This window comes from Vidua macroura, chromosome 3 (genome assembly GCF_024509145.1).
Source record: "Vidua macroura isolate BioBank_ID:100142 chromosome 3, ASM2450914v1, whole genome shotgun sequence".
Lineage (NCBI taxonomy): Eukaryota > Metazoa > Chordata > Aves > Passeriformes > Viduidae > Vidua > Vidua macroura.
The window spans coordinates 30,532,395-30,557,308 of NC_071573.1; the positions used below are offsets into that span (position 1 = coordinate 30,532,395).

General features: G+C 36.1%; 1 protein-coding gene across 1 annotated transcript in view; it reads right to left on the reverse strand.

The window, feature by feature from the left end:
* SRBD1 (S1 RNA binding domain 1) overlaps positions 1-24,914 on the reverse strand; it is a 123,345-nt gene that overhangs the window by 34,586 nt on the left and 63,845 nt on the right. Inside the window, exon 17 of the mRNA XM_053974609.1 lies at positions 15,627-15,709. Coding sequence (XP_053830584.1) covers positions 15,627-15,709 — 83 coding nt within the window. The remainder of the gene's footprint in view (positions 1-15,626; positions 15,710-24,914) is intronic.

Genomic DNA, 24,914 nt, shown 5'->3' on the forward strand with positions numbered 1-24,914 from the left:
GCCAATTAATCCAATTACTGACAGAGAAGCTATCAGGATGAGTACTTATCAGGTCAGGTTCAAAAACACATCAGAAGCAACAGTGTTAAAAAAACAGAAAAGAAAAATGAAAAAAGAAAAAAGCTCACACTCCCTGTGCTGAGTAGAACTATTAAATTCAGATGCAGGATTGTGTTTAGGTTGGACAGGCCCCAACAGTAGAACAAAGTCAGTCTGTCTTAGTACCATAACCAAATTCTACAAGTTAACAGCTTTTCATGAAAAGCTGCCATTTCAAAGTGTCAATCAAACCTGAATATAAGTGGGAACTCCTGCAGAAATAACCAGCTGCAGGTTTGAAAAACATTTTTCACTGAAAGTGGAAACACAAAAGATGTTTGAATGAGATCTCTTTTCATTCCTGTAACAGTAGACGGTCATTTTCACAACATCAAGGACAAAAACACAAGACAAAATTGCAAATAATGTCTTGAAAGAACCATTTGCAGGGGTGATGAATGATTCAAGTTACAAATGACAGAATTATTGGCAAATGGAAACTCATTAATATGAAAAAGCTTCTCTTATAAGACTGCAGTTTGTCTCCACTTTCTCTCATTGTATCTGAATGATTAGTTTGTATTAATTTTGTTGCGTGCTTAATTTTGGCTTTCTCACCTTGGGACAGCAGCTTGCACTAAGATAATCTGATTTGCAGTGTAAGTGTTTTTGGGGGTTTATGTGTTTAGTAAACAATTGAACTACTTTCAGGTAATAAAAATGCAGATTCTAATACAGCGAAGCTAAAACTTATGATCTACCGACAGAGAAAACACAAGTTTTCCAATTCAGTTCTGGACATCCAAACATAAATAAGTCATATTTATTCAACAAACTAAGGGAAAAATATTATTTATACAAGTATATATTATAATGGAAACGCAGCTTACCAAAATCACTTTGGCCACATTCTCCTTTCTAAAGAATATGGCATGAACAAAGCCATCTTCTCTACCATCTGAAAGATGCATAGCATATCTGAGAATGAATTTGCTGTACAAATACGGGCTTTGTCAATTTCTTATTCAACAACTGGACTGATTTGTTTCACAAATTTCCATATTCAGAGTCATGAAACAAATTTAGTCAACAAGGGAGATTTAGTGAAGAGTTAAAACCAGTATATAAGATTCCCCTCTCCAAAAGGGAGCAGTATCTGCACTGTAGTATCATTATCCAATTTGCTTATTATTAACAAGTAATAAAAGTAGTTCACACAGTAGACAAACACCTCAGCATGTCTCAGAATATAGAGTATTAACATAGACATAGTGCCCTATACATATTCATCTCCTTCCAGCATGACTATCAGTATGATCATCACACAATTGAGAAAATGTTAACTCTTTTGAGTGACAACACCTTTATCTTAAGTTATGCTTTCCACCAAACTGAAAACACGTTTACATAAAAATCAAAAAAACGAGGATGAGATCAAACAGCATAGTTATAGTAAATGTAATTGAACATACTCAAGATGTAAGACTTTGAAGAGCTGGAAATAACGTATAATTCTTCAGCAGCATTCACTGAAAAATAAGATGCTACACAACAAACTGAAACAATTGACTGCTTATAACTTCACTGTACTGCAATATCAGTTACATCATCCAATTTCACACTACAGTACTGTTTTCTATAGAATACATTAATTTCTGATATCCCAAATCTTCATATTACACTGTAATATGCATTTCTCTAGCTGCAGGCTGCAGCACACTACCACAGTTACCTTAGAATTTTTCCTTATACTCAAAGTTCACTTCAGTAGAATCACAACAGAAATTTATCAATACTGCTCCCAACAAGAAGACAAAAAATACAGCAAGATTTTTTATCACTAAATCTTGTTCTTATCACTTGGTGTCGCCAACATTTGTTTTTAAGTAAGCAGGAGCATATATGCTCAACTCTGAGGTTTTGGGGTGAATAATTCACAAGACGAAAAAATAGCTGAAGCAAGATTAATTTGATCATAAAATGCTGCTACCAAGCCATTTAAAAACTGAGACAGAAAAAAATAAAAGAAGGAAAGAAACAAACTGTGCCAAACCTAGTGCCTGAGCAAGCAGAGTGTTTTCGAACATTCTTAAAAGCATTTACTATTTACTTCAGGAAACAGCTTACAAGTCAAAACACGCTGGAGATTTTTTCATTTTGTTTTGCTTCGAGCTGCCAATTGTTAGGCAAGATTACTATTCATTTTACAGGAGTGTTAAGAATGCAAATGGTTAACAGTAGTATAAACTATATACTTGGTTTAAGTTTGAATGTCTAAAACTATTACACACTGCATTCATCTGCATTCCCTGTTTATGGGAATGAAATATGTAGTCATTTGAAGTCCACAATATGTATACTGTGTTTGTAATAACTGCAGATTTTACAAGCACATTATTCTTTCCATTAGGATTAAAACCTCACCGAATAGCAATTTGTGAAAGAATTCTAGCAGGGCCCTGAGCCCAGAACTCTGACCTCTGATGAGATGCTTGGCAGCAACAAACTTTAGGTCTAAGCAAAACATCTGGTTTGAGTTAGACTTCCTGAAAAAATAGCCCCTGTACTGGGGAAACTGGTATTCACTCAGCTTTGTCTATACACTTTGACTGACTGCAACAATATTGCGGGGGGGGGGGGGGGGGGGGAGAGGGGGGGGTTGTGAGGAAGAAAAAAAAATGCTTTGCCAGAATGCACGTCAATCACTGCAGACTTCTTGGTGGCCTCCGAAGAGCCAGGCACTTGCGCTAGGAGACACTGTACGTATTTGTTCAAGCTTCTTGGGATTTTTGCTATTGTGCTCCATAGCTCTATGTTTTTTTCAGAATTAGTGCCAACTCTGAATTATCTAATCCAAAACTACAGTCGAGTTCAAAATATAAATTTTGCCTGAAGAAATAGTTTCTGCAGATTCTTTTTAAACAGTAATTGTTTTATCATCATTTTTCATACAAATTTAGACAATCACTGTCATCATACAATGAATGAGGATATTCCAAACAAAAACACAAACTGTCGCTGCCAAGAAATTTGTAAGAACAGCAACAGCTTTTGGTTGGCTCCAAGGATTTTTCATAGGCAATGCATTGTTACATACAGTACCTAGAGATAAGAGTAGGACAGAAGGGTAACTAAAGAGAATGCTGATAACAGTGAGGCGGGTGTCCTGAGCCTCCTGCTCTCAGACCTGTAATCAGCAAAAAAGTTCCAGCAAGAAGGATAAGAAAAGGATAGAGCTGGTTCTCACTTTCCTGAGATGGGAAGTACACCCAATCACAGGGTAGGTGAAAATTAAGAAATGAACAATTGCTGGCTCAGCATGAGTTGCACTTTGTTCAAGCTGGCAGCCTGGGTAAGGAGCACAAGAACAGCTTGGTGCGGTGGGTAGAACACAACTTTGCTTATAGACATGACTGTCAAGAAATATGTGGCCAAACTCAATTCATCAGATGTTCTTTTTGTGGGACACTTTGTATTTTTAAGCATCATAGTGAAGTACTTTTTGAATAGTCTAGTCATAATAATGAAGCAGTAGTAGTTACTGAGACCTATTACATTAATAGATACACAACACAGCATTAAATATCTCATATAGGCTAGGGAAGCTCAAGATAAATGAATTTCAAATCAACAGATAGAGAATTTAATGGAGATTTCTGTCAACGCATTCAACAATGTTGCATATACACACATGTATGTATAAGAGATGTGTGATAAAATTTATCTATGCACAACTTTACTGTGTACAAAGAAATTTACCTTTAGGCACTATTAGTAGGCGCTATTTATATTAGCTGAATACTTTTTCTGTACACTGTCGACTTAATAAAACGTATTGTGGTAAAAAAAGCATCAGAAAAATTTTCATCTATCAACTGCTCTATTTTATACAAGCCTGTCATATAACTGTATATTGTTAATGTACTCATAGTTTATTTTCTTCCTGTGATTGCTAATGCAATAATATTTTTATGCCTGTTCTAACAGTAACTTTACACTGGAATTAAATGTCAATTTCTACTTTCCACTTCCAAAATTTTAAATTAAATATCACTGATATTTTGCCTTGCATGCAGGCAAAATGCAGCCACCAACTCACAAAGGGACATTTATAAAATAAGCCTAGCTTGTTTGAACTGCAACACTGCCATCGCTGAAGTTTCAGCTGGGAGGCTTAAATAAATAAAAATAAACCAAAGTAATAAACACCATGTTTTATGGAGCTGCACAGATTAAAAAAAAATAAGAAAGAAAAAAAGAAAAGAGGTCCTCTTGGCAAATATGAAAGATTAGACTTAAAAGCTGCACCTCTTATTCCTGAAGACTTCTGGCCCCCACCACTCAATGCCATTTATGAAGGACAGTCAGCTGTGGGCAACAGGGCCACCCACACAAGTGCCCATTATGTCCTTTGGAACTGCAAAGAGATGCCCTTCTGTCCATGACTACATAGAAAACAAAACAAACATTCCAAAGTAAGGCAACTTAGGAAATTTCTGAGTGCAACAAGAGTCATGAATCCTACAAATATCTCAAACAACATGAGGCAGGTGGAAAAACAGAGCTTCTTAGCCCAAGGCTTTGTAATATATAGTTATGTTCTCCATGGAGCTAAATTTTTCTACTACTGATGAGATTCCAGTGGCCCTGTTATCCAAATGTATGATATGAAACAGTTTTTTTTTGCTTTTGAAGAAATAAATCACATATGTCCATAGACTTTAGTTTTCTGGAAGACTAAATATAATTTTAGAATCATCATCATCATCATCAGCTGGTTGACAGCAATAAAGACAACATTCACTTTAAATAACCCTGAATTATATACAGTTGAGTAAATTGGAATTTGTTTTGCTTTAAGGTCTTCCAAAGTTGAAGCCAACATGCTGAACAAAAATATTAAACTATCTATAACCCTGTGTCAACATATGATGCTACTGGGAATGGTAAGTGAATTAATTTTCCAAGGAAAATTAATTACTTATGACTTACAGTTGTAAAAGCAAACAACGTAACTCTGGATTAGGGCACATTAATTTCTGTTTGGAGTAGCGATTAAATTAATTTTGTATAATTCATGGTATGTAATGGAAAGCAGAACAAAGATGAAATCTTAGACAATGACTGACACAGAAAAAAGTGTATATTTATGTTCCTGATACAAAAATAAAGGTCACAGATATTAATCACTGTCTAGCGAAACATGATTTTAGTTTCTAAAATGATTTTTTCAAAAATGTTTGTTAGGATAAGTGTTATTAGCAAGATAAAAATCTAAAAAGCAACAAATTACAAAACAGAGAAATCTTGCATGCTACATTGTCCCAGTGAAAAAAGACTAGTTTTCAGTGATGTCTATTGAATGACATAACTGTCAAAAATTATCATGAGGAACAGCAACACTAACTTGAATTCCTCCTACATTAATTTAAGTTCATCTTACTTCTTACTCTTCAAGAGAGAAGAAAAATTTGATCACAGGTCAAATTAAAACAAATATGTACATTAACATAATATATGAACTTTATTAGTTACTTACATTTTATAGTAAACAGTTAATGAGAAAAAATAATTCATAGCCTAAGTAAACATACGAAAGAATTCTTTCAGCATTCCGTAATTTGGTATTTGTTCAAACTACATAAAAATAATTATTTTATGAATGTCATTGCAAAACATCAAGTTCTTATTTTATTTAATACCAACCAATTAAACCATATATATTAGCAAACCATTTATGGTTTTAAAGTATCATAAGAATTTTAATTGCCACTTCTGTTCTCCTACTGAAAGAAAGCACAAATTTATTGCTCATTTCAGATTTTTGGGTATCAGATCAGCTGCTGTGCTACAAACTCACATGGAATCACTCAAAAGCATGATAGTATTAGTATTTTTCTTTATGAGCCAAATGAATATACTGTTAATTCATGAAACCAAAACAACAGATGCAACAGATGACCACTGCACAGCAAGCAGTGACTATGGAATACCTGCAACAAATAATATTTACATTTGGAATGTTTAAACTGGGCCCCCACGCACACTCAAAGCAAGTGATTCACATCCCTACTGCCACTTTTACCTGCCTTAAAAGAGATGTTTTACTATGGTAATAGTTTGAACAACTTTATCATTATAATATTTATATTAAAATCTGAATACAATTCATAGTAAAACATCTTAGAAATTAATTTACTTCATATAAAAGATAACTGAGCCTGAAATGCAAATTAACAAGCATAAGTAGCTCATAATGGGTACAGGTAATGCCATAAGTAATCTGCAGCTCTCTGTTTTTTACTGTAGTATTTTTAAGACTGTCTCAAAAATGCAAAGAACTTTAGTTATGAAAATTTAACTGAAACCTAGATGAAAGGAGCTGAATAATTCTTCAGTGCTAAACTTGTGTATTTTCACTTAAAGTTATTAAACACTTGAAATGCAAACAGGAAACCCAATAGCATCCCACATATTTCAGAAGCTGTTCAATCAAAATACTTTTACAAAGACAGAATTTATCATTGTCTTTTCTGTTTCATCTTTTACTCAACCAAGTCAAAACAAGTTTTTCCAATACAATGCACAGAGAAGCCATATCAAGCACAGTTGCAGGATCCCAGCCTCAAAAGTCCCATTTTGCCCCTCTTGCCACTTGACTCCCCCATCAAAACAGTCAAATCAAACCATTATTAAACAGGCTTGCAGAGAGGGTACCCTATATCTGGGCAATCCTGCTCAGGATTTTCAATGTGCTGCTTTTATGGAAGTAAACCACCTTTACACCTATTTTTCATGAACAATAATACATATCACTTTAACCCTATTACAGCACGAATCACAAGTCTGTTGTCACATGGTGACAAAAAACTTCCTAACAAACTTCTGCCAAGAGAACTGGTAATTAAGCAATCAGAAACAAACTGACAGGGAGGGTAAATCTGTCCAGCAGCTGTTTCCTATCAACACCCTTAGATCATCCCACCTCAGTACACTAACACGTCTGGAGCTTCCCTACTTTTCCTACAACCTCAGCAGCTCTGTAAAAGCCCACATATGCAGGTACAAACTCTCTAACAATAAAGAGCAGCAGTGTGAGAGGGGGATTATTAGCAGTAATGTCTAAAATTTACCTGCAGTTAAAGTTGCTTACAGAGGCACATCTCTGACAAGTGTTCAAATGCTGTCCACAGTGCATTTTTGGTGACAGCAGCAAAAGGAGATGCAGTCCATGGGCAGCTTCATGAGTGACATGTGCAGATGGGGTGATACCACTGTGCTCTTGCACTCTTTGTAAATACACATGCACACATTTTGCCTCATTTCCTTAAAGGGGCAGCATCTCACCTCATTGAGCTGGCATGTTTTCCTGGAGATGCCAGTAAATACAGTGTACTAGCTAAAATAACTAATAACACGGCAGTTATTTCTTTCTATATCCCTTTGTTTTGTTGCAAATGGCCGTAATAGACTAGAAAAAGTTTATTGTGCTTTGCTGGCAGAACATTTGGTTTCTCTTTGCCAGCCAGAGAATAGGTAGATGCAACCAGAGAGACTGCCAAGTTACAGGATATATAAACCACTCCTGGCAGTCAGCAGAACTGCTGCTGAAGATTAAATTACACTAACTTGCCAAAGGTGCAACTTACTTAGAAAGCATTTTTAAGTTTTGTGCACCTACTTCAGTGGGGTGGGGAAACATCCAAAACATTATGGGGTTATTACCCTCTCCCTGGCAAAGCTGTCTGCAAAGACTTTGCTCCCATTGGATGTCAGATGGCTTGGTTCACTGAGCTTTACTTTACAAAATGAAAAGCTCATAATTTACCCTAAAAATGATGCTGGGCAAAGAGCACATGTGATTTTTTTGCTTGCTTTCCTCACAGAGCTAATATTTCATCACTACTACAGGAAAATTAAGGATTCCATAACTTGCACAATGCTAAAAATCCTGTATTAAGCACAAGCTTATTCACCAGCCTACATATCCATTTAAGTAAAGAAATAAATACACCTTTTTCCTTACTGACAAGACACCGGGTTTTTGGAGTGCTCTTAATATTTTATGGGTACAGCCTGTACCACACCCTCAAAAAGTTTTTGTAAATCTTAACATCTTGAGTACTTCTCTCCCTTTTCCACAAATTTCAAGGCAAGCAATCACTTGTAGTATGCTGCAAAAACATTCAGCGACAATAATCTCTTAGCAGGAGACTACAGGTACACAAGAGAGGTTTAAGTTTCCTTTATTGAAGAGCAGAGCTAGGAGCACAGTGAAATACTATCCTGCATGTCCCTGTCTTTAAAGTCCCAGGGAGTTTATTCAGAGATGAGATTCAATACAGAAGCAGCCCAGAATTTGTCCAGTTACCTTTTTTTTTTTTTTAATTTACAATAATGGCAACATATCCTTTAGCCTATTTTTAAAATTTATGTAAGTATGTCTAGTTTCTTTCATTTCAGTCAGATTCCAGTCCACTAGCACCAATAATAAAAGGAGATATCCTTTTATTAGGTTTTTCAGCTTAAGGTACATCCATAACGAGACAGCTGCCATATACTGCCAAAAAGGAGTGATTTACATTTATTACTAAGTTGTTTGATTAATGCAAGATACACATAACTCAGTGTTGGTATTCTCACCCTTAGACTTTGCTTTGTTTAAGCAAAGATTCTCTGTAGGCAACCACTTCAATTAAGTACAGAAAACCATAAACAAGCTCATTAAATTCCAGTGTTATCCAAGGAGGTTCAGTTCTTTGCTGAACTGCATGTGTATATTCAGTAACACAAAAGGAATGCTGAAGCCTTTTGTAGACAGGCTGTTCAGCTGGATGTTGAAACCTGCAACCTACAATTCTGACCAGCAAACAACATTCCTGCTGAACACAGGAGCTATACGAATCACACAAAATAAAGCACTGCTCACCTAATTAGACATCCCATTTTCTTAATCAAAGAAATGTAAGTTGTGAATCCACACAAACTTGTTTTAGTAAGCTTAATACAGCAAGCTCAAGTTTGAGGCTTTTTTGACAATCTCACCTCAGAGGTTTAAAAAAAAACTCTTGCACATCATGTCATCATACTTTCACATAATACATGAGTGATTCTCCTATGCTATCCAAGTAACACACCTAACTACTCATATACACTATGGGTCAATCAAGAAAAAACCCCAAAATAAAGAAGTGAAATAAATTCTTTAAATATTCAGTGAAAAGCACATACTCCTGAAAAACAATCAGCTCCAGTACTTTGCTCCACGCTATTAAATAAAAGTGTACTACATGAAGAAGATATAACCAAAATCAGATACCAAGAAGGATACAAAGTCTCATATATTTCACCATGTAAAACTATGTATCTATTCTAAGGAAAAACAAAAACAAAAACAAAACAAAAAAAACCAACCAAACAAACAAAAAAAACCACCCCCCCCCAAAAAAAAAAAAACAGAATAAAACCAAACCAAACCAAACAAACAAACAAAAAAAACCCCTATATATCTATTCTAAGGAAAAAAGAAGATAAAAGTTTTCTCAAAACAAACACTGATTCTTTGTGATGACCAGTGTTTGGATTCTGGCAACTCCTTTGCAATCACTAACTACTTCACAACTTTATTTTTTGTTAGAATCTTTCTATTTTAACACAAATTTTCAAGTTTCCATTACTAGAGAAACAATACAACATTTGCTTTACCCAAACAAAGCTACCGAGTTCTGTTTGCTGGGGTTTTTGTAAGAACAGGTCTTACAAATAAATACCTGCAGTGCAAGGGATGAGCCAGATTCTGTTGCAATAAAGACAATAAAAATAATGCAGAGAGTTTTTCAGCCCACAGCTGAATCAGGCTGACCCAATTATACCTGGTCATACTCCTACACTTAGAGGTATCCCTGATGTCTTCCCTTTTGACCCCTGTATTTCTAAAATGTTATAGTTCAGCTCTCAGATATCTCCATTGCATCAAATATACAGTCATATTATCTCAAGCAAATAATATGAATGATAGGTGTTCACCAGAAGAATAAAATTTTAAGAAGCACTGCTGTCAAAAGTGAGGTTAATAACACCCCTCACAACAGGAGGGTTAACAACCCTCCTCTTGCAGAGGGACCACTCTGATATCATCACTGCTGAGATATTTTTATAATCTCAGCAGTGATGATATCATCCACAGACATCTTTTGAGAGAGGAAGACAACTAAAGAACACAACAAATGAGAAGGGCTACATGCAATTTCAGCCACATGCAGGAGAGGCCAGTAACATCTCTCCACCACTGTCTATCAGCTGTCCCTCACTGGCCCTAAGACAAGGAAGGAAGGAGCCAGGCAAGGATGGCCTGCAATAGCAGACAGCATTCTACACAGACTTCTAGGGGAAAGAAAAAAGCTCCTTCCCTTCCAACTGAGACACAACCTCAGTGAGATGCCTCACTATTAACTAACTGGATTGTGGATTTTCAAGTGGTTTATATCTGCAATGTCATAATTAAGAGAACTGGTCTAACTAAAGAGAAAGTGTATCTGACTAAAAGCATTCTCTAAAGTTGCACTGTCATTTACCAAAACATACCCATCTTCTTTGGGGGAAAAACTCAAGCCTAGAACAAATATTAAATTGCAACTGAAACAATGAAACTTCCTGCAGGTAATAATCAAATGCAAAAGCAATGCACTTCAATAACTAGAGGACAATGGAAAGGAACATGGACAGGAGGGATAAAAAGACATTTCCAGATTCAGTTATAATCAGACACTTTGCTTTATGAATATATAATAAAGCAATATATGAATTTATAATCAGACAAAGGCTTTATGAAACACTCCTTTGATCGGGACCTTCCAGCATTATATAGAAAACAACCCAAAAATTAGTTCAATCTTTTTTTTTTCTTGAGGGAATGCTACTTAAGAGTATTGTTTAAAGATTTTATTTATTTGACACAGAATGCTCCAGGTACATCTGTAATCAAGTATTCTCCTACTTCAGAGGTCACAGAACTAAATATATTATCCCTTACATCCTTTTAGGATGCTAATTTTCTGAACATGTTCAACAGTGAAGATGTTACCACACCCAAAAATAAATTGTGAACAGATTTTTGGACTCCAGAAATTATAGAGACCAAACAGGATGCTGCATTTTCAAGATCAGACATAGGGCACATTTTTTAATATTATACTGAATTTGTCAAAAATTTTAAACCTACAACACAGATCACATATTTTGTTCACAGGCTACAGATGAGTTTGACCTCCATCTATCTCTTTCTCTAGAGGTTACTGGGTTGTTTTTAGGATCCAGGGATTTTGTACATCAAATGAACATCAAAAGACCAACTAAACTTAACATATTCCTTTAGCTCTATTTCTCATTTCTCTGCCTTTTAACACAGACTCAGGATTTGGTGTTTTAAAAGTATATTAATTTAATTCCTCTCTTTACTATGATGAAAATTTATGCTTAGTGCTCACCTCTGAAAAGTTGGGTTTTTATTTGAGAGTAAAGATTTTTTTGTCTTCTTATTCATTTTCTTTGCTCTGAAATTGAATTCCCTAACCACTATCTTTGTGAAATAGCTTTGTTCTCAGCTCTTATCTATAACTTCCAAGATCACTACAACTGCAATGGTAATTCATCGCCAAAATTCAGTGTACAGCATAATAAACTCTTGAGCCACTAACTGCTTCTCCCAGAATAGAAATTTAGCTTTCAACTGACATAGGGAGGTGACAATGCAAATATATTCTGTATCAGGCAGAATCTAAGCATCACCTTCATGTTCAACTACAGAAGAAATCATACTAATATGGCCTGAAGGTGATAAATTAATTTTGGCTAAGTTCCTGTCTGGGAGGAAAGAACAATTTTCCTAATGAGATAAAGATGAAGGAAGACAAGGACCTTTAGGCAATTGGAATTTAGTCTGAGAGAGGCTCTAATAAATCAGGTTGTGCTTCTCTTTGTTTAAGGAAATACCTGTTAGGAGATCTGGGACCTGTTTATTTTTCTCTGACAAACCTGATTTTCTTGGCAGTGCACAAACTCAGAATCATAAATTGAAATGAGAATAAAAGCAGGTGGCCAAGTTCAAGTTTCCATTTTTTTTTCATCTAAAATAAGTAAACAAATCCCAGCTGATGGGACTCAATTTACACCGATCTCCTGCTACTTGGAAACTTGCAATTCCATATCCAAAGTATCTACACCCAGATGAGCAGATTTGCTTGGAAAACTTGTACTAGAAAAACCAGAGAACACCAATATTCTCACAAATGTGCACACTGAAAACCAAGAGACCAGATGGGAGGGATCCAAAATCCCATGGAAGTAGCAGCTGGAGAAGATGCAGCTCCTGCACTCAGTTCTCTTTGTGCAGCATGCACTCCACAGACTTTGGGCAAGCTCACATTGTTAGCAGTGGATTTAGCACATGAGCACTTCACTTTCCTGTAGCACTGCTGTCACTGCTGACAGCAGCAAAGCACCTCCTCCCCAAAGGGGTCACTCAGCTTCACACAGTCTCATTACAAAAGCTACAGCCTTCATCAGTCAGAGTCTGCTTCACCAGTCTCTCACTTCAATCTCTGAGAAAAGACAAATTATTGTCTCTGCCACTGCCTTTCAAGCAGAGTAGTCTGGCTATCCTAAACTGACAGAGGCCGTGTCCCAAGTCAGTGAGGCTGCTGTGAAGGCATCTGCCCCAGCTCCACTCCCCTGCAAGCTGTGCACTTACTGCCCCTCTGTTATACCAACTCAGGACATCATGTAGCCATTACAAACATACAAAAATATTTGGGCACTTGGGCAGGAATGCCAGAAAAGGCAGGACCATCCCCTCAGGGAGTTCACTCTTTGATCAACACACCGTGAGTGTGCAACCATCCCTCAAGAAATGACCATGTTGCCTGTGCTATACTGTTTCCATGGCCATGGGCAGCAGCACAGTCTCAGCCTGCCTCTGCGTAATTGCTGACAGACTAATCACTATCCCTCTTTCAGGACAAGAATGACAAAACCTGCATTTGTCAGATTCTTAAATATCAATTTCAGGGTGTTTAAGAAAGGAAAGGTCATATTTAAATGCTAGGTTTAAAGTTTCAATAGGCTAAGAAAGCAACGACCTCTGTGGAAAGACTGCTGTATTTCTGATCTAGACTGTGCACTGCATATTTCACCACAGAAATTAATAAAAAGCTGCAGCCAGCATTTAGATTATAAATTAAAATGTAATAAAACCTTTCCAGTTGCCTTGGATATTATAAAAATCTGTACCTGAAATACTCTTTATCTGAGGGATTATATCAGCCATTACTCTGGGACTCCCTGTACAACAAAACAGCTTTTTCCATGCCTGTCCTCTGAGACACCAGCAAGTGGCTCTCTCTCTAAAAGGAAGACAAGACAGAAAAGCTGAATTCCTCTTCTCCTCCCATTCCCTTTCTGTGCCACAAGAGATGTGTCATGGCCAGAGGGCAGCAAACCTTTTGACTCTGTTTTCAAGAGTGCAAATTTGCTTTCAGTAATATCACTAAGATCCAGCACTTGAGAAATTTATGTATCTTTGAACAAGCACTCTATAGCTTCTGTGGTGATTCTTAAGAATTCCAACAGGATGTGTATTTACCTCAGATTTATTCAAAGCATGACAAAAATTAAAAATACATATAGCTGGAAATAAACAGTATTTGAGGTCTACCTCTCTCCTAGGCTTCTAGGATTTATTTCTCTGAAACTTTTCATCTAACCAATTTGGACAATAACAAATAACACAGTTGGGCATTTACTCGCAACATACCTGTAGTGGATCAAGAAGCTTCTCTGCAAGGGCCAGGAACATGGTTCTTACCTTGCCCTCAATGAACAAAAAGTAAAATGACACCAGCTTCAGTCTCTGAGACTGCAGTGAGCTGCTGCAATATTGTTCACTGCAATATTCATCTCATAGTATCATGATCCCAAAAACATATGAGCACCACCAATTCCATGTCTTTTTGCTGTAGATGTATGCTTGTACAATGTCCACATGGGCCACAGAACATGGTGTGCATTTAAATCAGTATCTTCTAGACACAGCAATGCAAGTTCCTAGTGCTTAAGAATTCAGAGTATACTGCAAATAAAAAAATATTCCATCTTGGAACTATTGTTAAAAAAAAAAAAAAAATCAATCAACTTCTTTAAATGCTGACACAGCGTTTCAAGTTTGGTTTTTTTTTTTAATACTTCTTTCCTTAAAGCAAGGATGAACAAAAATTTGCATCACTTCTCATTATTTTTGTTTCAACATATCACTGCTCCTGTTATAGATTAAAGCCCTGGATCTCCACAAGTAAGGAAACCAACTACACTTCAGACTGAAGCTCATCTTTTTGCCAGATGACCACACCCATATTTATAGCTGCCACCATTAGAGCACATTTTTACTGAAAACTGGATACATATGTTAAAGAAATCTACAGTGTTTCTGCCCTTCAATACAATTTTCCTCCAAGAGTATGGTATAATTGATAGCAAAAGATTATTTAAGTTAGGTTTACCAATAAGTTTGCAGTTAGCAAGCAACATGAATAAATTATATAATCTGTGGTAATACAAGTAGGACTTATAAAAGCAGCTCTGAATTCTACTTTAACCAACTAAAATGCTGACCTCAGTTCTGTAAAAACGAAACAGGACATACATTTGTTGGAAGAATTTCTTAATACCTTCTCTTTGTCACACCACCTTTAGGAGTGGCAGTAAGGGATTCTAGGCTGCTAATTGCATTCTATCCCGTTAACACTCATGAGCTGACCTGAAAGAACAGATCCAGACAGTTCTATGCTTTCTGTTCTGAATTCTGCTGTAGTTTTTAAAATTTACTCACGTTCTATAGTTTCAGAAATATAGAGAAAAGCACATGCCATATTTTCTGGGTAATTTTTTTTTTTTTTTTTGCTTCTTTATTTGGTGGGACTTCAGCACATGCATAAATGCTTTCCTGAATTGATGCCAATATGCTGTAAAATGACAATAACTTATGTACCACTTCTCAACATAATGCTCTCGGTAAAGAAATTTGGAAAGTAAAAGTTTCTTCTCAGAAATAACCTACAAAAATGTATAAAAATCACAACTGTCAAACATTTTCCAATTCAGCTTTACTAAATGAAAAACTTCAAAACAAACTTTTTTATTACAAACTTCTAAAAAGGAATGCACCTAATAGCACAAATTAATGGCTTCTAAATGGAGGATCAATATCTCATTGTATTTTACACAAAGCGCTAAAACCCCATTGCTGTAACAATACAGAAAAAGAGAAAGCTTTACAGATCAAGTTACCTGTCCGATTTGATGTTTTTAATAGACTATACATCTGGCTACAGCCATTTCAGAGTCTCAATCACAATCATTAAAAGTAGAGATTTTTAAAAAGGCAGTTTATGGCTTCGAAATATTTACTACCATTCCATCAACACTGAAAACGTCTTCTAAAGGAGACATAACTAGTTGGCAATTATAAAGCAGCATTTTGGTGTTGCTCTCTATCATGATGGATAACTTTGATTAAATGATACGTATTATCTTACCTGATACATTCCAACTCCTATGTGCTTGGGCTCGATTTTCACTAGCTCAGCTAATGGGTCTTGAACACGTCTAGCTATGGAAACTGAAAAAGAGAATTAGAAAATAGCTATCACTTTTCTCTGAAAAACCTGAATCATGTAATTGTTTTTGCTAAGGTGTTTTGGGTCTTTTTACATCTTCTATGCATTTAATTTTTTTAAACCTGGAAATAGTCAATAGTATAACAGAATCCTTTTTCATTGTTAGACAAGGACATCACAAGTATATTATTCAAACTTTTTATTTGAATAATTCCAGCAGAGACCTAGGGACATTTTAAACTGCAATCATGACATTTTAAAAGTTTTTCTGAGCTACAGAGTTAATAAATAAAACGGTATACACTATATTTTTCCGTTTGTACCCATACTAAATGCATATGTAGCATTTAACCTTATACTCTGTAAGAACATTTAACCTGAAATCACAGATATGAAGAAACAAATAAACATTTAAAAAATAACAGAGTATCTGTTCATAGACTTATTTACCTAATACAGTATTTCCTAAGGTACGTATCAGATATTTATCTAATTCAAGTATAAAATTCAGTGTTCAGCTTAAAAATGGTTCTTGGATTGTACTAATCTAAGCTGCACACCAAAACATAGCAATTTGCCATCTGTCACCCTTACAATCACATTTACAAAAACAAAAGCAATTTCCAACATTTCTGATGCCATTAAGAGTATATGGGAAAAACCTTTGGTCTTCTAAATCCAAATGCTGAATCAAGACTGCAGTTTTGAAGGCTGTATTTATTGATAAATAATTTGCTTACCCAAATCTCAGAAGAAAAAGTGTATTTCCAAACATCAATTCATAAACTTGGTCTGATTCTGCAGATATTGGGTTGTAGTCAGTATTTGCAACAGTGCTCCCTCCCACATATATGAAACTAGAAGAGTTCTATCTACCAGTATTACATCTATAAGTTGTTTTGTTCCTCCTGACTTAAGACAAAACAGGTTAGCTGCCTTAGCAGCTCTTAGAACATTCATTCTACTTAGTGATGAAAACACTAATGAAAAACAAGTGTTTAGAGGCATTCCAAATATCTTTGCAAACAAGGACCAAAGATCTTAAAAGCAAACAAACAAGTAAAACCCTAAACCCCAAGAATCCCACAAAAAGCAAAACCCAAAAGAAAAAAAACCAACAAAACAAAATCATTCAAACTCAATAAAAACTAAAAACAAAACAAACCCCTCCAAAAATAAAAAACCAAACATAACAATGCCTGACCTTGTTGCCAAGGCTGTTTGCACTTGTGCAAGAATAAGAGAAGTGGGACCAAAGAAAGCTGAAGGCCTTTAAAAGCTATGTCCACAATTAACCCCACAGGGCACCAGTCATGTCAAGAGTGTTTTACATTTAAATACATTTTTAGGCAATTCAGGAGAGGGTTAGAGGAAGAACAGACAGAAGTCAGGAGAATATATATATATATATATATATATATATATATATACACACATATAATGCTAAAACAGGAATACTTGAAGTATATCTGGTTCACCATCTGATTTCACACATATGTATATGAAAACATGAACATGGTTATTATATATATAACATAACCTATAAGCCGCTTTACTGGATCACAGAAATAATGTATTCATCCACAGAGGTGTTTGGGTTGGACACACCTCTGGAGAACATGGGCTGCCTTGTCTTAATACCCCTGCTGAAACAGGGTTTGCTACAGCAGGTTGCCCCAGATCACGTGCACCTGGGTGGAGACTTCACAACTTGTCTGGTCAATCCATTCCAGTGTTGGGACACCTTAACAATAGATAAATGTTTTCTTGTGTCCAGATTGAATTTGCTGAGTTCCAAACTGTGCCCATTGCCTCTTGTCCTAACAGTGGGCTCTACTGAGAAGGGTCTGCTGCTCTCCTTCATTCCCTCCCATCAGGTACTTAAAACCCTTTTCAAGGTCCCCCTGAGCCTCCTCCAGGCTGAGCATTTCCAGTTTGCTTGGTTTTCCCTTGTATGAAAGGTGCCCCAGTCCTTAACCATCCTTGCAGCCTAATTTAATTAGCAACAATCACTACTGCAAGGTGTTAAAGGCTTCATAGAATTTCAGAAAAGGACTTGACTAAACATTTGTATTTTAAGCCAAAACAGTAGCCAGAGATATGCAGGCTCCTCAAACCACTACTGCAAAGTTTATCAATTAATTGCTGCACTAGAGACATCACTTTTAAAGATTTGCACTGTTAAATGCACAGTTAACATGAAGTTCACTGCTCGGTCATGCAAGACTTTCCATATCCTTTAATATCCATTTTAACATGCTGACAAAGGCAGTTTGCTAGCTAGGATCAGAAAGTACTGTGCTGGTGGCATCTGATATGCCTGCATCTCTGATAGAGAAGTTCTGAATTCAAAGACAATCACATATACCTTCTTGTCAAAAAAAAAAAAAAAATCCACAAAAAGTTAATCAGTGTAAGTACACCAGTTATAACTTACACAAGTACAGCTCACTGCCAAAATGCTTTCCTATAACAATAATTCATATTAATTACTTTGAAATACTAGTCACCCACCACCTAACAAACAAAAGTGAAACAAAACACCAACGAAAGTAGTATTGATCCAAACCAGGAAACACTTACAATGATGTATTTCTTCTGAATACACTGATTCCTATGCCTAGAGACTATATTTGTCCTTCAGTAACCATCATTAAACTCAGCTTCTTTAATACCCACACAGTGTTTTAGAGAATTTTTTTTTTAGTTCTACCTAATTGCAAAACATATTTCAGAAGTTTCATTTTAAATAAGCTGAGAGCAAATACCTCTCGCTGTCCACATCTCCTTCCACTATGTCTTTTAAAAACAGACAACTATATGGATAGGTTGATAGAGGAATTTTCCAAGCATAGCTTTCACTTGGGAACCGTCAATTAAAAAGTAAAATTTAGACTCTTTCTGTCATATTAGCTTGGTGGACAATGCTGTCATATTCCTAGGAGACTTCCAGTGGAGGCATAGGACCTGATCCAGCAAAGCACTTCAGCACAGATGCATGTCAGAATTCCCACCGGAACAAGCAAAACTATTCACACGCCTAAAGTTACAGAGACATTTAAGTGCTTTCCTGGATCAGGCCTAATAGTTACAATATCGAAGCAGGAAGATCAATTAACATCCAGTTCCACGATTCAGGGATGCAGCTCCTATGGTCAATACCAGCAGGAGAGCTGACCTGCCTAACTCCCACTAAAGCCACTATTTCACTCCAGAACATTTCCAATTAATAAATAAAAGAGAGCACAGTAGGAAAAATGAAAGAGTTGTCCACAGTCTCTCTAGGCAGAAATTCAGTCAAGATTAGCATCTTCTGCCTCTTGTGCAGGCAAGCCCATTTATTTGTCGGTGAAGTAGTTGCACACTGCAATAGACGGATCTTTTCTGGGGGCAATGAGGCTCCACTCTGGCCATTTGATCCAAGTGGCTGGACTCTCACAAAGCAGGTAGAGTACTATTGAAACCATGAGGGCTCTGCAAGAAGTAAGATGTCTACTACCATTGAACAGAGCTGATGGTCTGGCATTTTCTTCTTAAAAACTATATCAAGACTATAAAATTTGTTTTTCATTTTCAACTATTTTACACTGGGTACATTTTAGAAACCATGCATTTTTAGAAGACTAACAATGAAACAGGTAATGTGTTCTTACTTCTGTAGATATAAAGGTATTCTTCACTTTTGCTCAAGCAAAAAAAGATTACAATATATTATGACATACAGGGCAAAATGAGAAAACCAGATTTCTCAAAAGTTACCAGCATGCCACACATGAAAAGTTTAAGATATTTATTAAAATATGCTAGTCTAAGTAAAATGTGAAAAAAACCCTAAACAATATTAAACAAGGTATTGAAATCAGGATGACATGACCCTCTATTAGAAAATCACCACAAGACTTGCACACCCCATAAATGCAAAGCTTGGAGTTGTGAATTAGGATGAAAATATTATTGCAACACTTGGAAAGGCAGTAACATATTGTGCTGCCTTGCAATAAATTTATGTAAAATTTTAACACTTGAAGGGACAGAATGGTCTAGGTGGTCCTCTGGCTTCAATGTAGATGTACTTCACATCAAAGTATAAGAGAAATAAAGATTACAGCAAGCATATTTACTGTAATCTGTCTTGTCATTAGATAGGACATATTCTGCCATTTCATTAAAAAAGCAAGTTTAACTGCTTGGAAGTCTCATTTCACTCCATACTCTGGTTATTTGACAAGACAAACCCAGCAGACAGTAATCTGTCAGTGATGAAGATGCCATTGTGGTGGAAAAAAAAACATCCATAAGAGTTGCTTGCACAGCTCATATCAATCTCTGTGTCTGATCTTCATAGAAAGTGAGGAATTATATTAAAATGTTTTGTTTCCTAATGGCTAAAAAGCAGATATGCCCTCATGAACTAGCAAACATGCTAATTATGTGACTACTCCTGTCTTAAAGATCAAATCCCTAATTTCAAATAGAGAAATTTAAAATTTAGACTATTTTCTTCAAACACACATAAATTTGTTTCTCTAGTAATTTCTATAGCAAGCAATAGCATTTTTCACACAAATCAGAGAGTTTTCACTCAGGAATATTGATAATAGTTTTCAGACTAAAGACAGAAAAAATGTGCCACACTCAACAGTGAAGGGCCAAAACAACACAGCAACCTTACTGTTTCTCTGCATGGTATCTATACAAGGACCATGTCAGCTGCCAGCCCTAAAAAACTGGAATTAGTGCTAACTTCTTTGGCTACCTGCCTCCCTTTAGTAACAGAACAGGTCTAAAGCAATCACTAAGACCCAAATCAGACATGCAGACTATTTAGGGTGCAAGGGCAGCTGGAAATCTTGTCAACTAGATGAAATTTATTATGGTTTCAAATATTGTGCCCACTTTGGGGGCAGGCTGCCAACTTCTGTGTTCAGACAACTACATATTGAAATGTTCTCTTTTTGCATTGCTTTATGTAAGAGCCACACCATAAAATAAGAGCTTTAAGGCTTAGATAAGGAAAGCATGAAAATGAGGAATGTTTATGAGTAGAAGAACAAAAAGGTTTCCGTTTCTTTCAGTTACAGTGGCATTCAAATGTTGCTTAACACTGTAAGCAGAAAAACATTTCTGGCCAGAAGTCCAGGATGATGGCATTCCTCCTTTTAAACACATCTTCACATAAGGATAAAAATATGTCTGAGTCAATAACTGTGACAGCTTAGCTACCCCACATGAGTGGGAGCATTTGTTTTATGCTTTGAAAAAATGTGAAGCTTCCAGATGTGAAGGCAGTATAGTTTTATAAATGCTTTACAAATAAATATATGGCAACCGCAAGCTATTAAGCTATGATGAGTTCAACTTCAATTTTGTTATAAATGAGAACATTCTGTATCTTTATTACAAAACCTCAGTATTTCATTCTTGCTGAGACATGCTACTATAACATCCAAGTTACTCATGCACCCTCCTATTTTAAATAACCTTCACAACTCAAAAGTTTGGGTTGAAACTTCAATGTCAATGAAATAAAAAAAAAATATCTTTACGTAATCAGGGACTCACAAATGCATAAGTAATTACTGTCAATATATCATACCAGAGTAGATATGGAAACATTACAACTTTTTAAATCCTTTTATAAAGCCTATTATTGTGTTCAAGATCAATTACCCTCCATAAGTATCTGCAATAATGTTTACTCAGTGATCGATTGTTCAGGTTTCCTGAGTCCTGGAAGCCTTCTATCCTGTTGACCTGAATTTCACCCTCCCTTGCAAAGGATACAGTGAAATGTACAGTAGTCTTTTCATTAAGCATTCTTTCTCAGTAGGTCAGGATTTGTGACACAGTTTTGAATCCTCATATATCTTCTTAGTGGGTTTAAAGTATGCAATTTATTTTAAGCAACTGTTCACCAGCTGCATTTCATCCAAAGCTCTTCTCTAGCAAGTGAGCAGATTTTTGTTTTAAAAAGGTTACATTTTAGTTTACTTTTAACCCCATAAAACTGATAATCTGTTATTTCCCTAAGATTAATGAAAATGAATGACAATATTCTACTTATTTATTACCAAGAAAAATAATCTTTAAAAGAGATGGGTTGAAGACAACATGAAAGTTTGAAATGTGTTTAAACAGAAAAACTTTGACAAGTGAGTATTATAATGCAGCTTTTTAAAGTCAACATTTTTTTCTTAGAAACACTCTCAAAAACACTTTTCTCAAGCATTAGTAATTCCTGTATCACAGAATAGTATCCATTTTATCCAAGATGAGATAGGGAACATATAAGCATTTAACTGAAGCCTCATGTGATTTTTGTCACAGAAATGAGTTCGTCTCAGAAGATGGTATAAACTCCAAAAAAACTTTTCCGTATCTGTTCACCTTAAAAGGTAGGTATCATCAATATCCTTTTCACATTCACACTGCTGATACTAACTGTATCCCTATGCTGTTGATTACTGTTTCTGCTAAAAGTAAAAAATTACTTGAAGTTCTAATCTTCCAAGAGCTAGTCATCTGTATCTTAGAAGAATTAGTAATTTGTATTAATAACAAATATTAGCCTTTTGTAAGTGACCAGAACATTCTTTCCTATGCCTGTGGTAAGAAAAGCAGCTTTGGCAAATAACACATCAAATCCCAGTATTTAAAAGGAAAACAAAACTCCTTGAATTGAAGAGCATCCTGGTACTCGTCATTCCTCTAGCTCCACGCTTCAAGGAAGCAACAGAACCTTCAAAAGGAAATACACAGACACAACACATGCACAGAGTTACACCAGAAGGGGGGAAGTGAATGGTTCTTGTAGATCTTTTATGCTAAGGGAAAGCAGTTTGACCAGAGCACGTAAAACTTGCAGGTAGCAGGAGATCAAACTCCAGCCCACTCCTGAGCTCTACAGCTTCAGAGGAAATATGTGCCAGTAAGCAGGATGTTAATGATTATACACCACCTCTCCCACATACCCTGAGGTTTACACAGGTTAGAAAACATTAGATTCTTGTCTAGAACAAGAAGAAGACTACAAACACCTCTAACATCTGTGTAAAAACCCATTCAGGATTGTGCTACTGGTTTGGGGTAATTCAAGCCCATTTTTCTATTTCTCAATAACCTGGTGCAGGCACATGTTCATGCTCAATTGGGCGAGGCTTAGTCATTTCCAGACTATCTGCAGTTAGGGACTGGTTTTTGATTTCCTGTAGAACCCCCAGATTGCCTATAATTTCTGTTTAAATTGTAGAGCCTAGCCCAAGCCTTGAGATAAGCTTCTGCTCAGTAGTAGGAACTAGGTTCTATGGGGAGACAAGTAACAAGACCCTCTTGTTCCTATTACTAATTACTTACATTACTACGATTAATTAAGAATTAATTATTGCTGTTACTATTATTTTAGTTTATTAATATTACTATCATTAACATGTTCTATCTTTAACATCTTACTGCTGTTCACCACCCTTCTCGCTTCTAACCACTGCATGCTCATCACCACAGTGTGGTTCTCTGTTCTCCATCCTTCCAAAAGTATAATTAAACTCATTTAAAATGCTACAGAACACAACAGATGAGAGATGAAATAGGATTTCATTTCATACTGCTCTAATTGCATACCACCCAATTTAACATTGGGCTGACAAAATGTTTTGATGCATGAGAATTCAGTGCTTACTTTCCCTTCTGAAAGCTTGTGGAACTTTCACCAATTTTCTCCAACTAGATGTAGAAGAAAGCTTCCATTAAGACAGCAGTGTGAATGTTTTAACCGTAGGACTCAATAAAACAAAGTTTTTGAAAAATGACCTTCTCTCCTGAGTAGCCAAAGGGGAGCAGTGCTCTTTTAAGAAGATGAAGAAATTAGCTCAAGTAGACATCCAGGCACTATGTCCCACACATCTAATCATCAAATTGTTTTACTTTCCTTAAGATAAAGTCAAAAGAAATTACATTTTTTCCAATCTTTACCTTCTAGTTGCTGGCCAGTATGACAGCTCTGAACTCTATGTCTCTAACAAGACCCCAGGGAATGAAACCCTGTAGCATAACAGTCTGAAAGTCCTAACAAGCCCTCAAAGCCTACAAGGCTTTCTTTTGCAAGGAAAAGTGCAAGTGGTGTGCTGAACTTTGAGTGTACAATAATGCAATGTGTTCTGCCCTGTGGAGAGCAGACAAGCAGATGGGATTTGACAATGCTAAGGCAAGCTGTGCTGTGTGACCTTTGGCTCTCTCAGATTCTTCCTTATCCTCAGAAAACATCCCTTAGAAACAACACAGTTTCCATACTGGATTGTACCTGTGCATGTAGCATGACACATGCTTGCCCTGTTAGTTTTCCAAATCTTCAAAAAGAATAGCTCTAGGGAATATTTTATCTGCCTTTGTTGCTTTCCTAACTGGGTGACACAACTATGTGGCCTTAACAAAGCCCTAGTCTTTCAGGTCCAAGAGGAAAATGCACATTTCTTAGAGCCGTTACATAAGACAAGCCCAGGGATGCTGCTCTTCTTTCAGCATTTGAACACAGAATTTCAAATTAAAAATCAAGTGTGTACAACTGCATAAGGTATGAAAATAAAATAGAGAGGCTTAGCATGAGATCTCTTCTAACAAGTGGTTACACACAGGGTGTCTGAAAAAACAGCCCCTTTCTCCCCCTTTTATTTTACTTTTTAAGTAGTGAAAGAAAGAAAAAATTGCTTATTTGTTAGAGCAGTCATCTCACAAGGAAAGGTAATTCATCAATTTAATGAAATTAAGACATTTCTCATTTATATAACTGAGTGTGTATTGAAACCAGAGTAAAATCCCAGCATGACTCCTGCTTCATAACAATTCTCTGCCATCAGGCCACTGCTTCATTAGAATGAATCAGTTTCCCCTGATTCTTAGTTATTAAGCAACATTCATTTAATTATGGTATCCAAGAGCTGGACAGGCAACAGAAAAAAAAAAATTCTTTGTGAGCACAAGCCAAACAATTGGTACATCCTTTATCTTCCTTACACTATGGACAACAAAACTTCTACTAGCTGGCCATACCTTAAAAAGCTCCCAGGCATCCAGAAAAATACACCAATTTCACATTTCTGTGTGACAATCCTTCAACACGAGTTATATGTGCTTACACTTTCTATATACTTCACCTGTTCCTCCACAGTCTTCCCCTTTTGTGTGGCCAAACTTGCTCAAGCCAACAAGCATTTT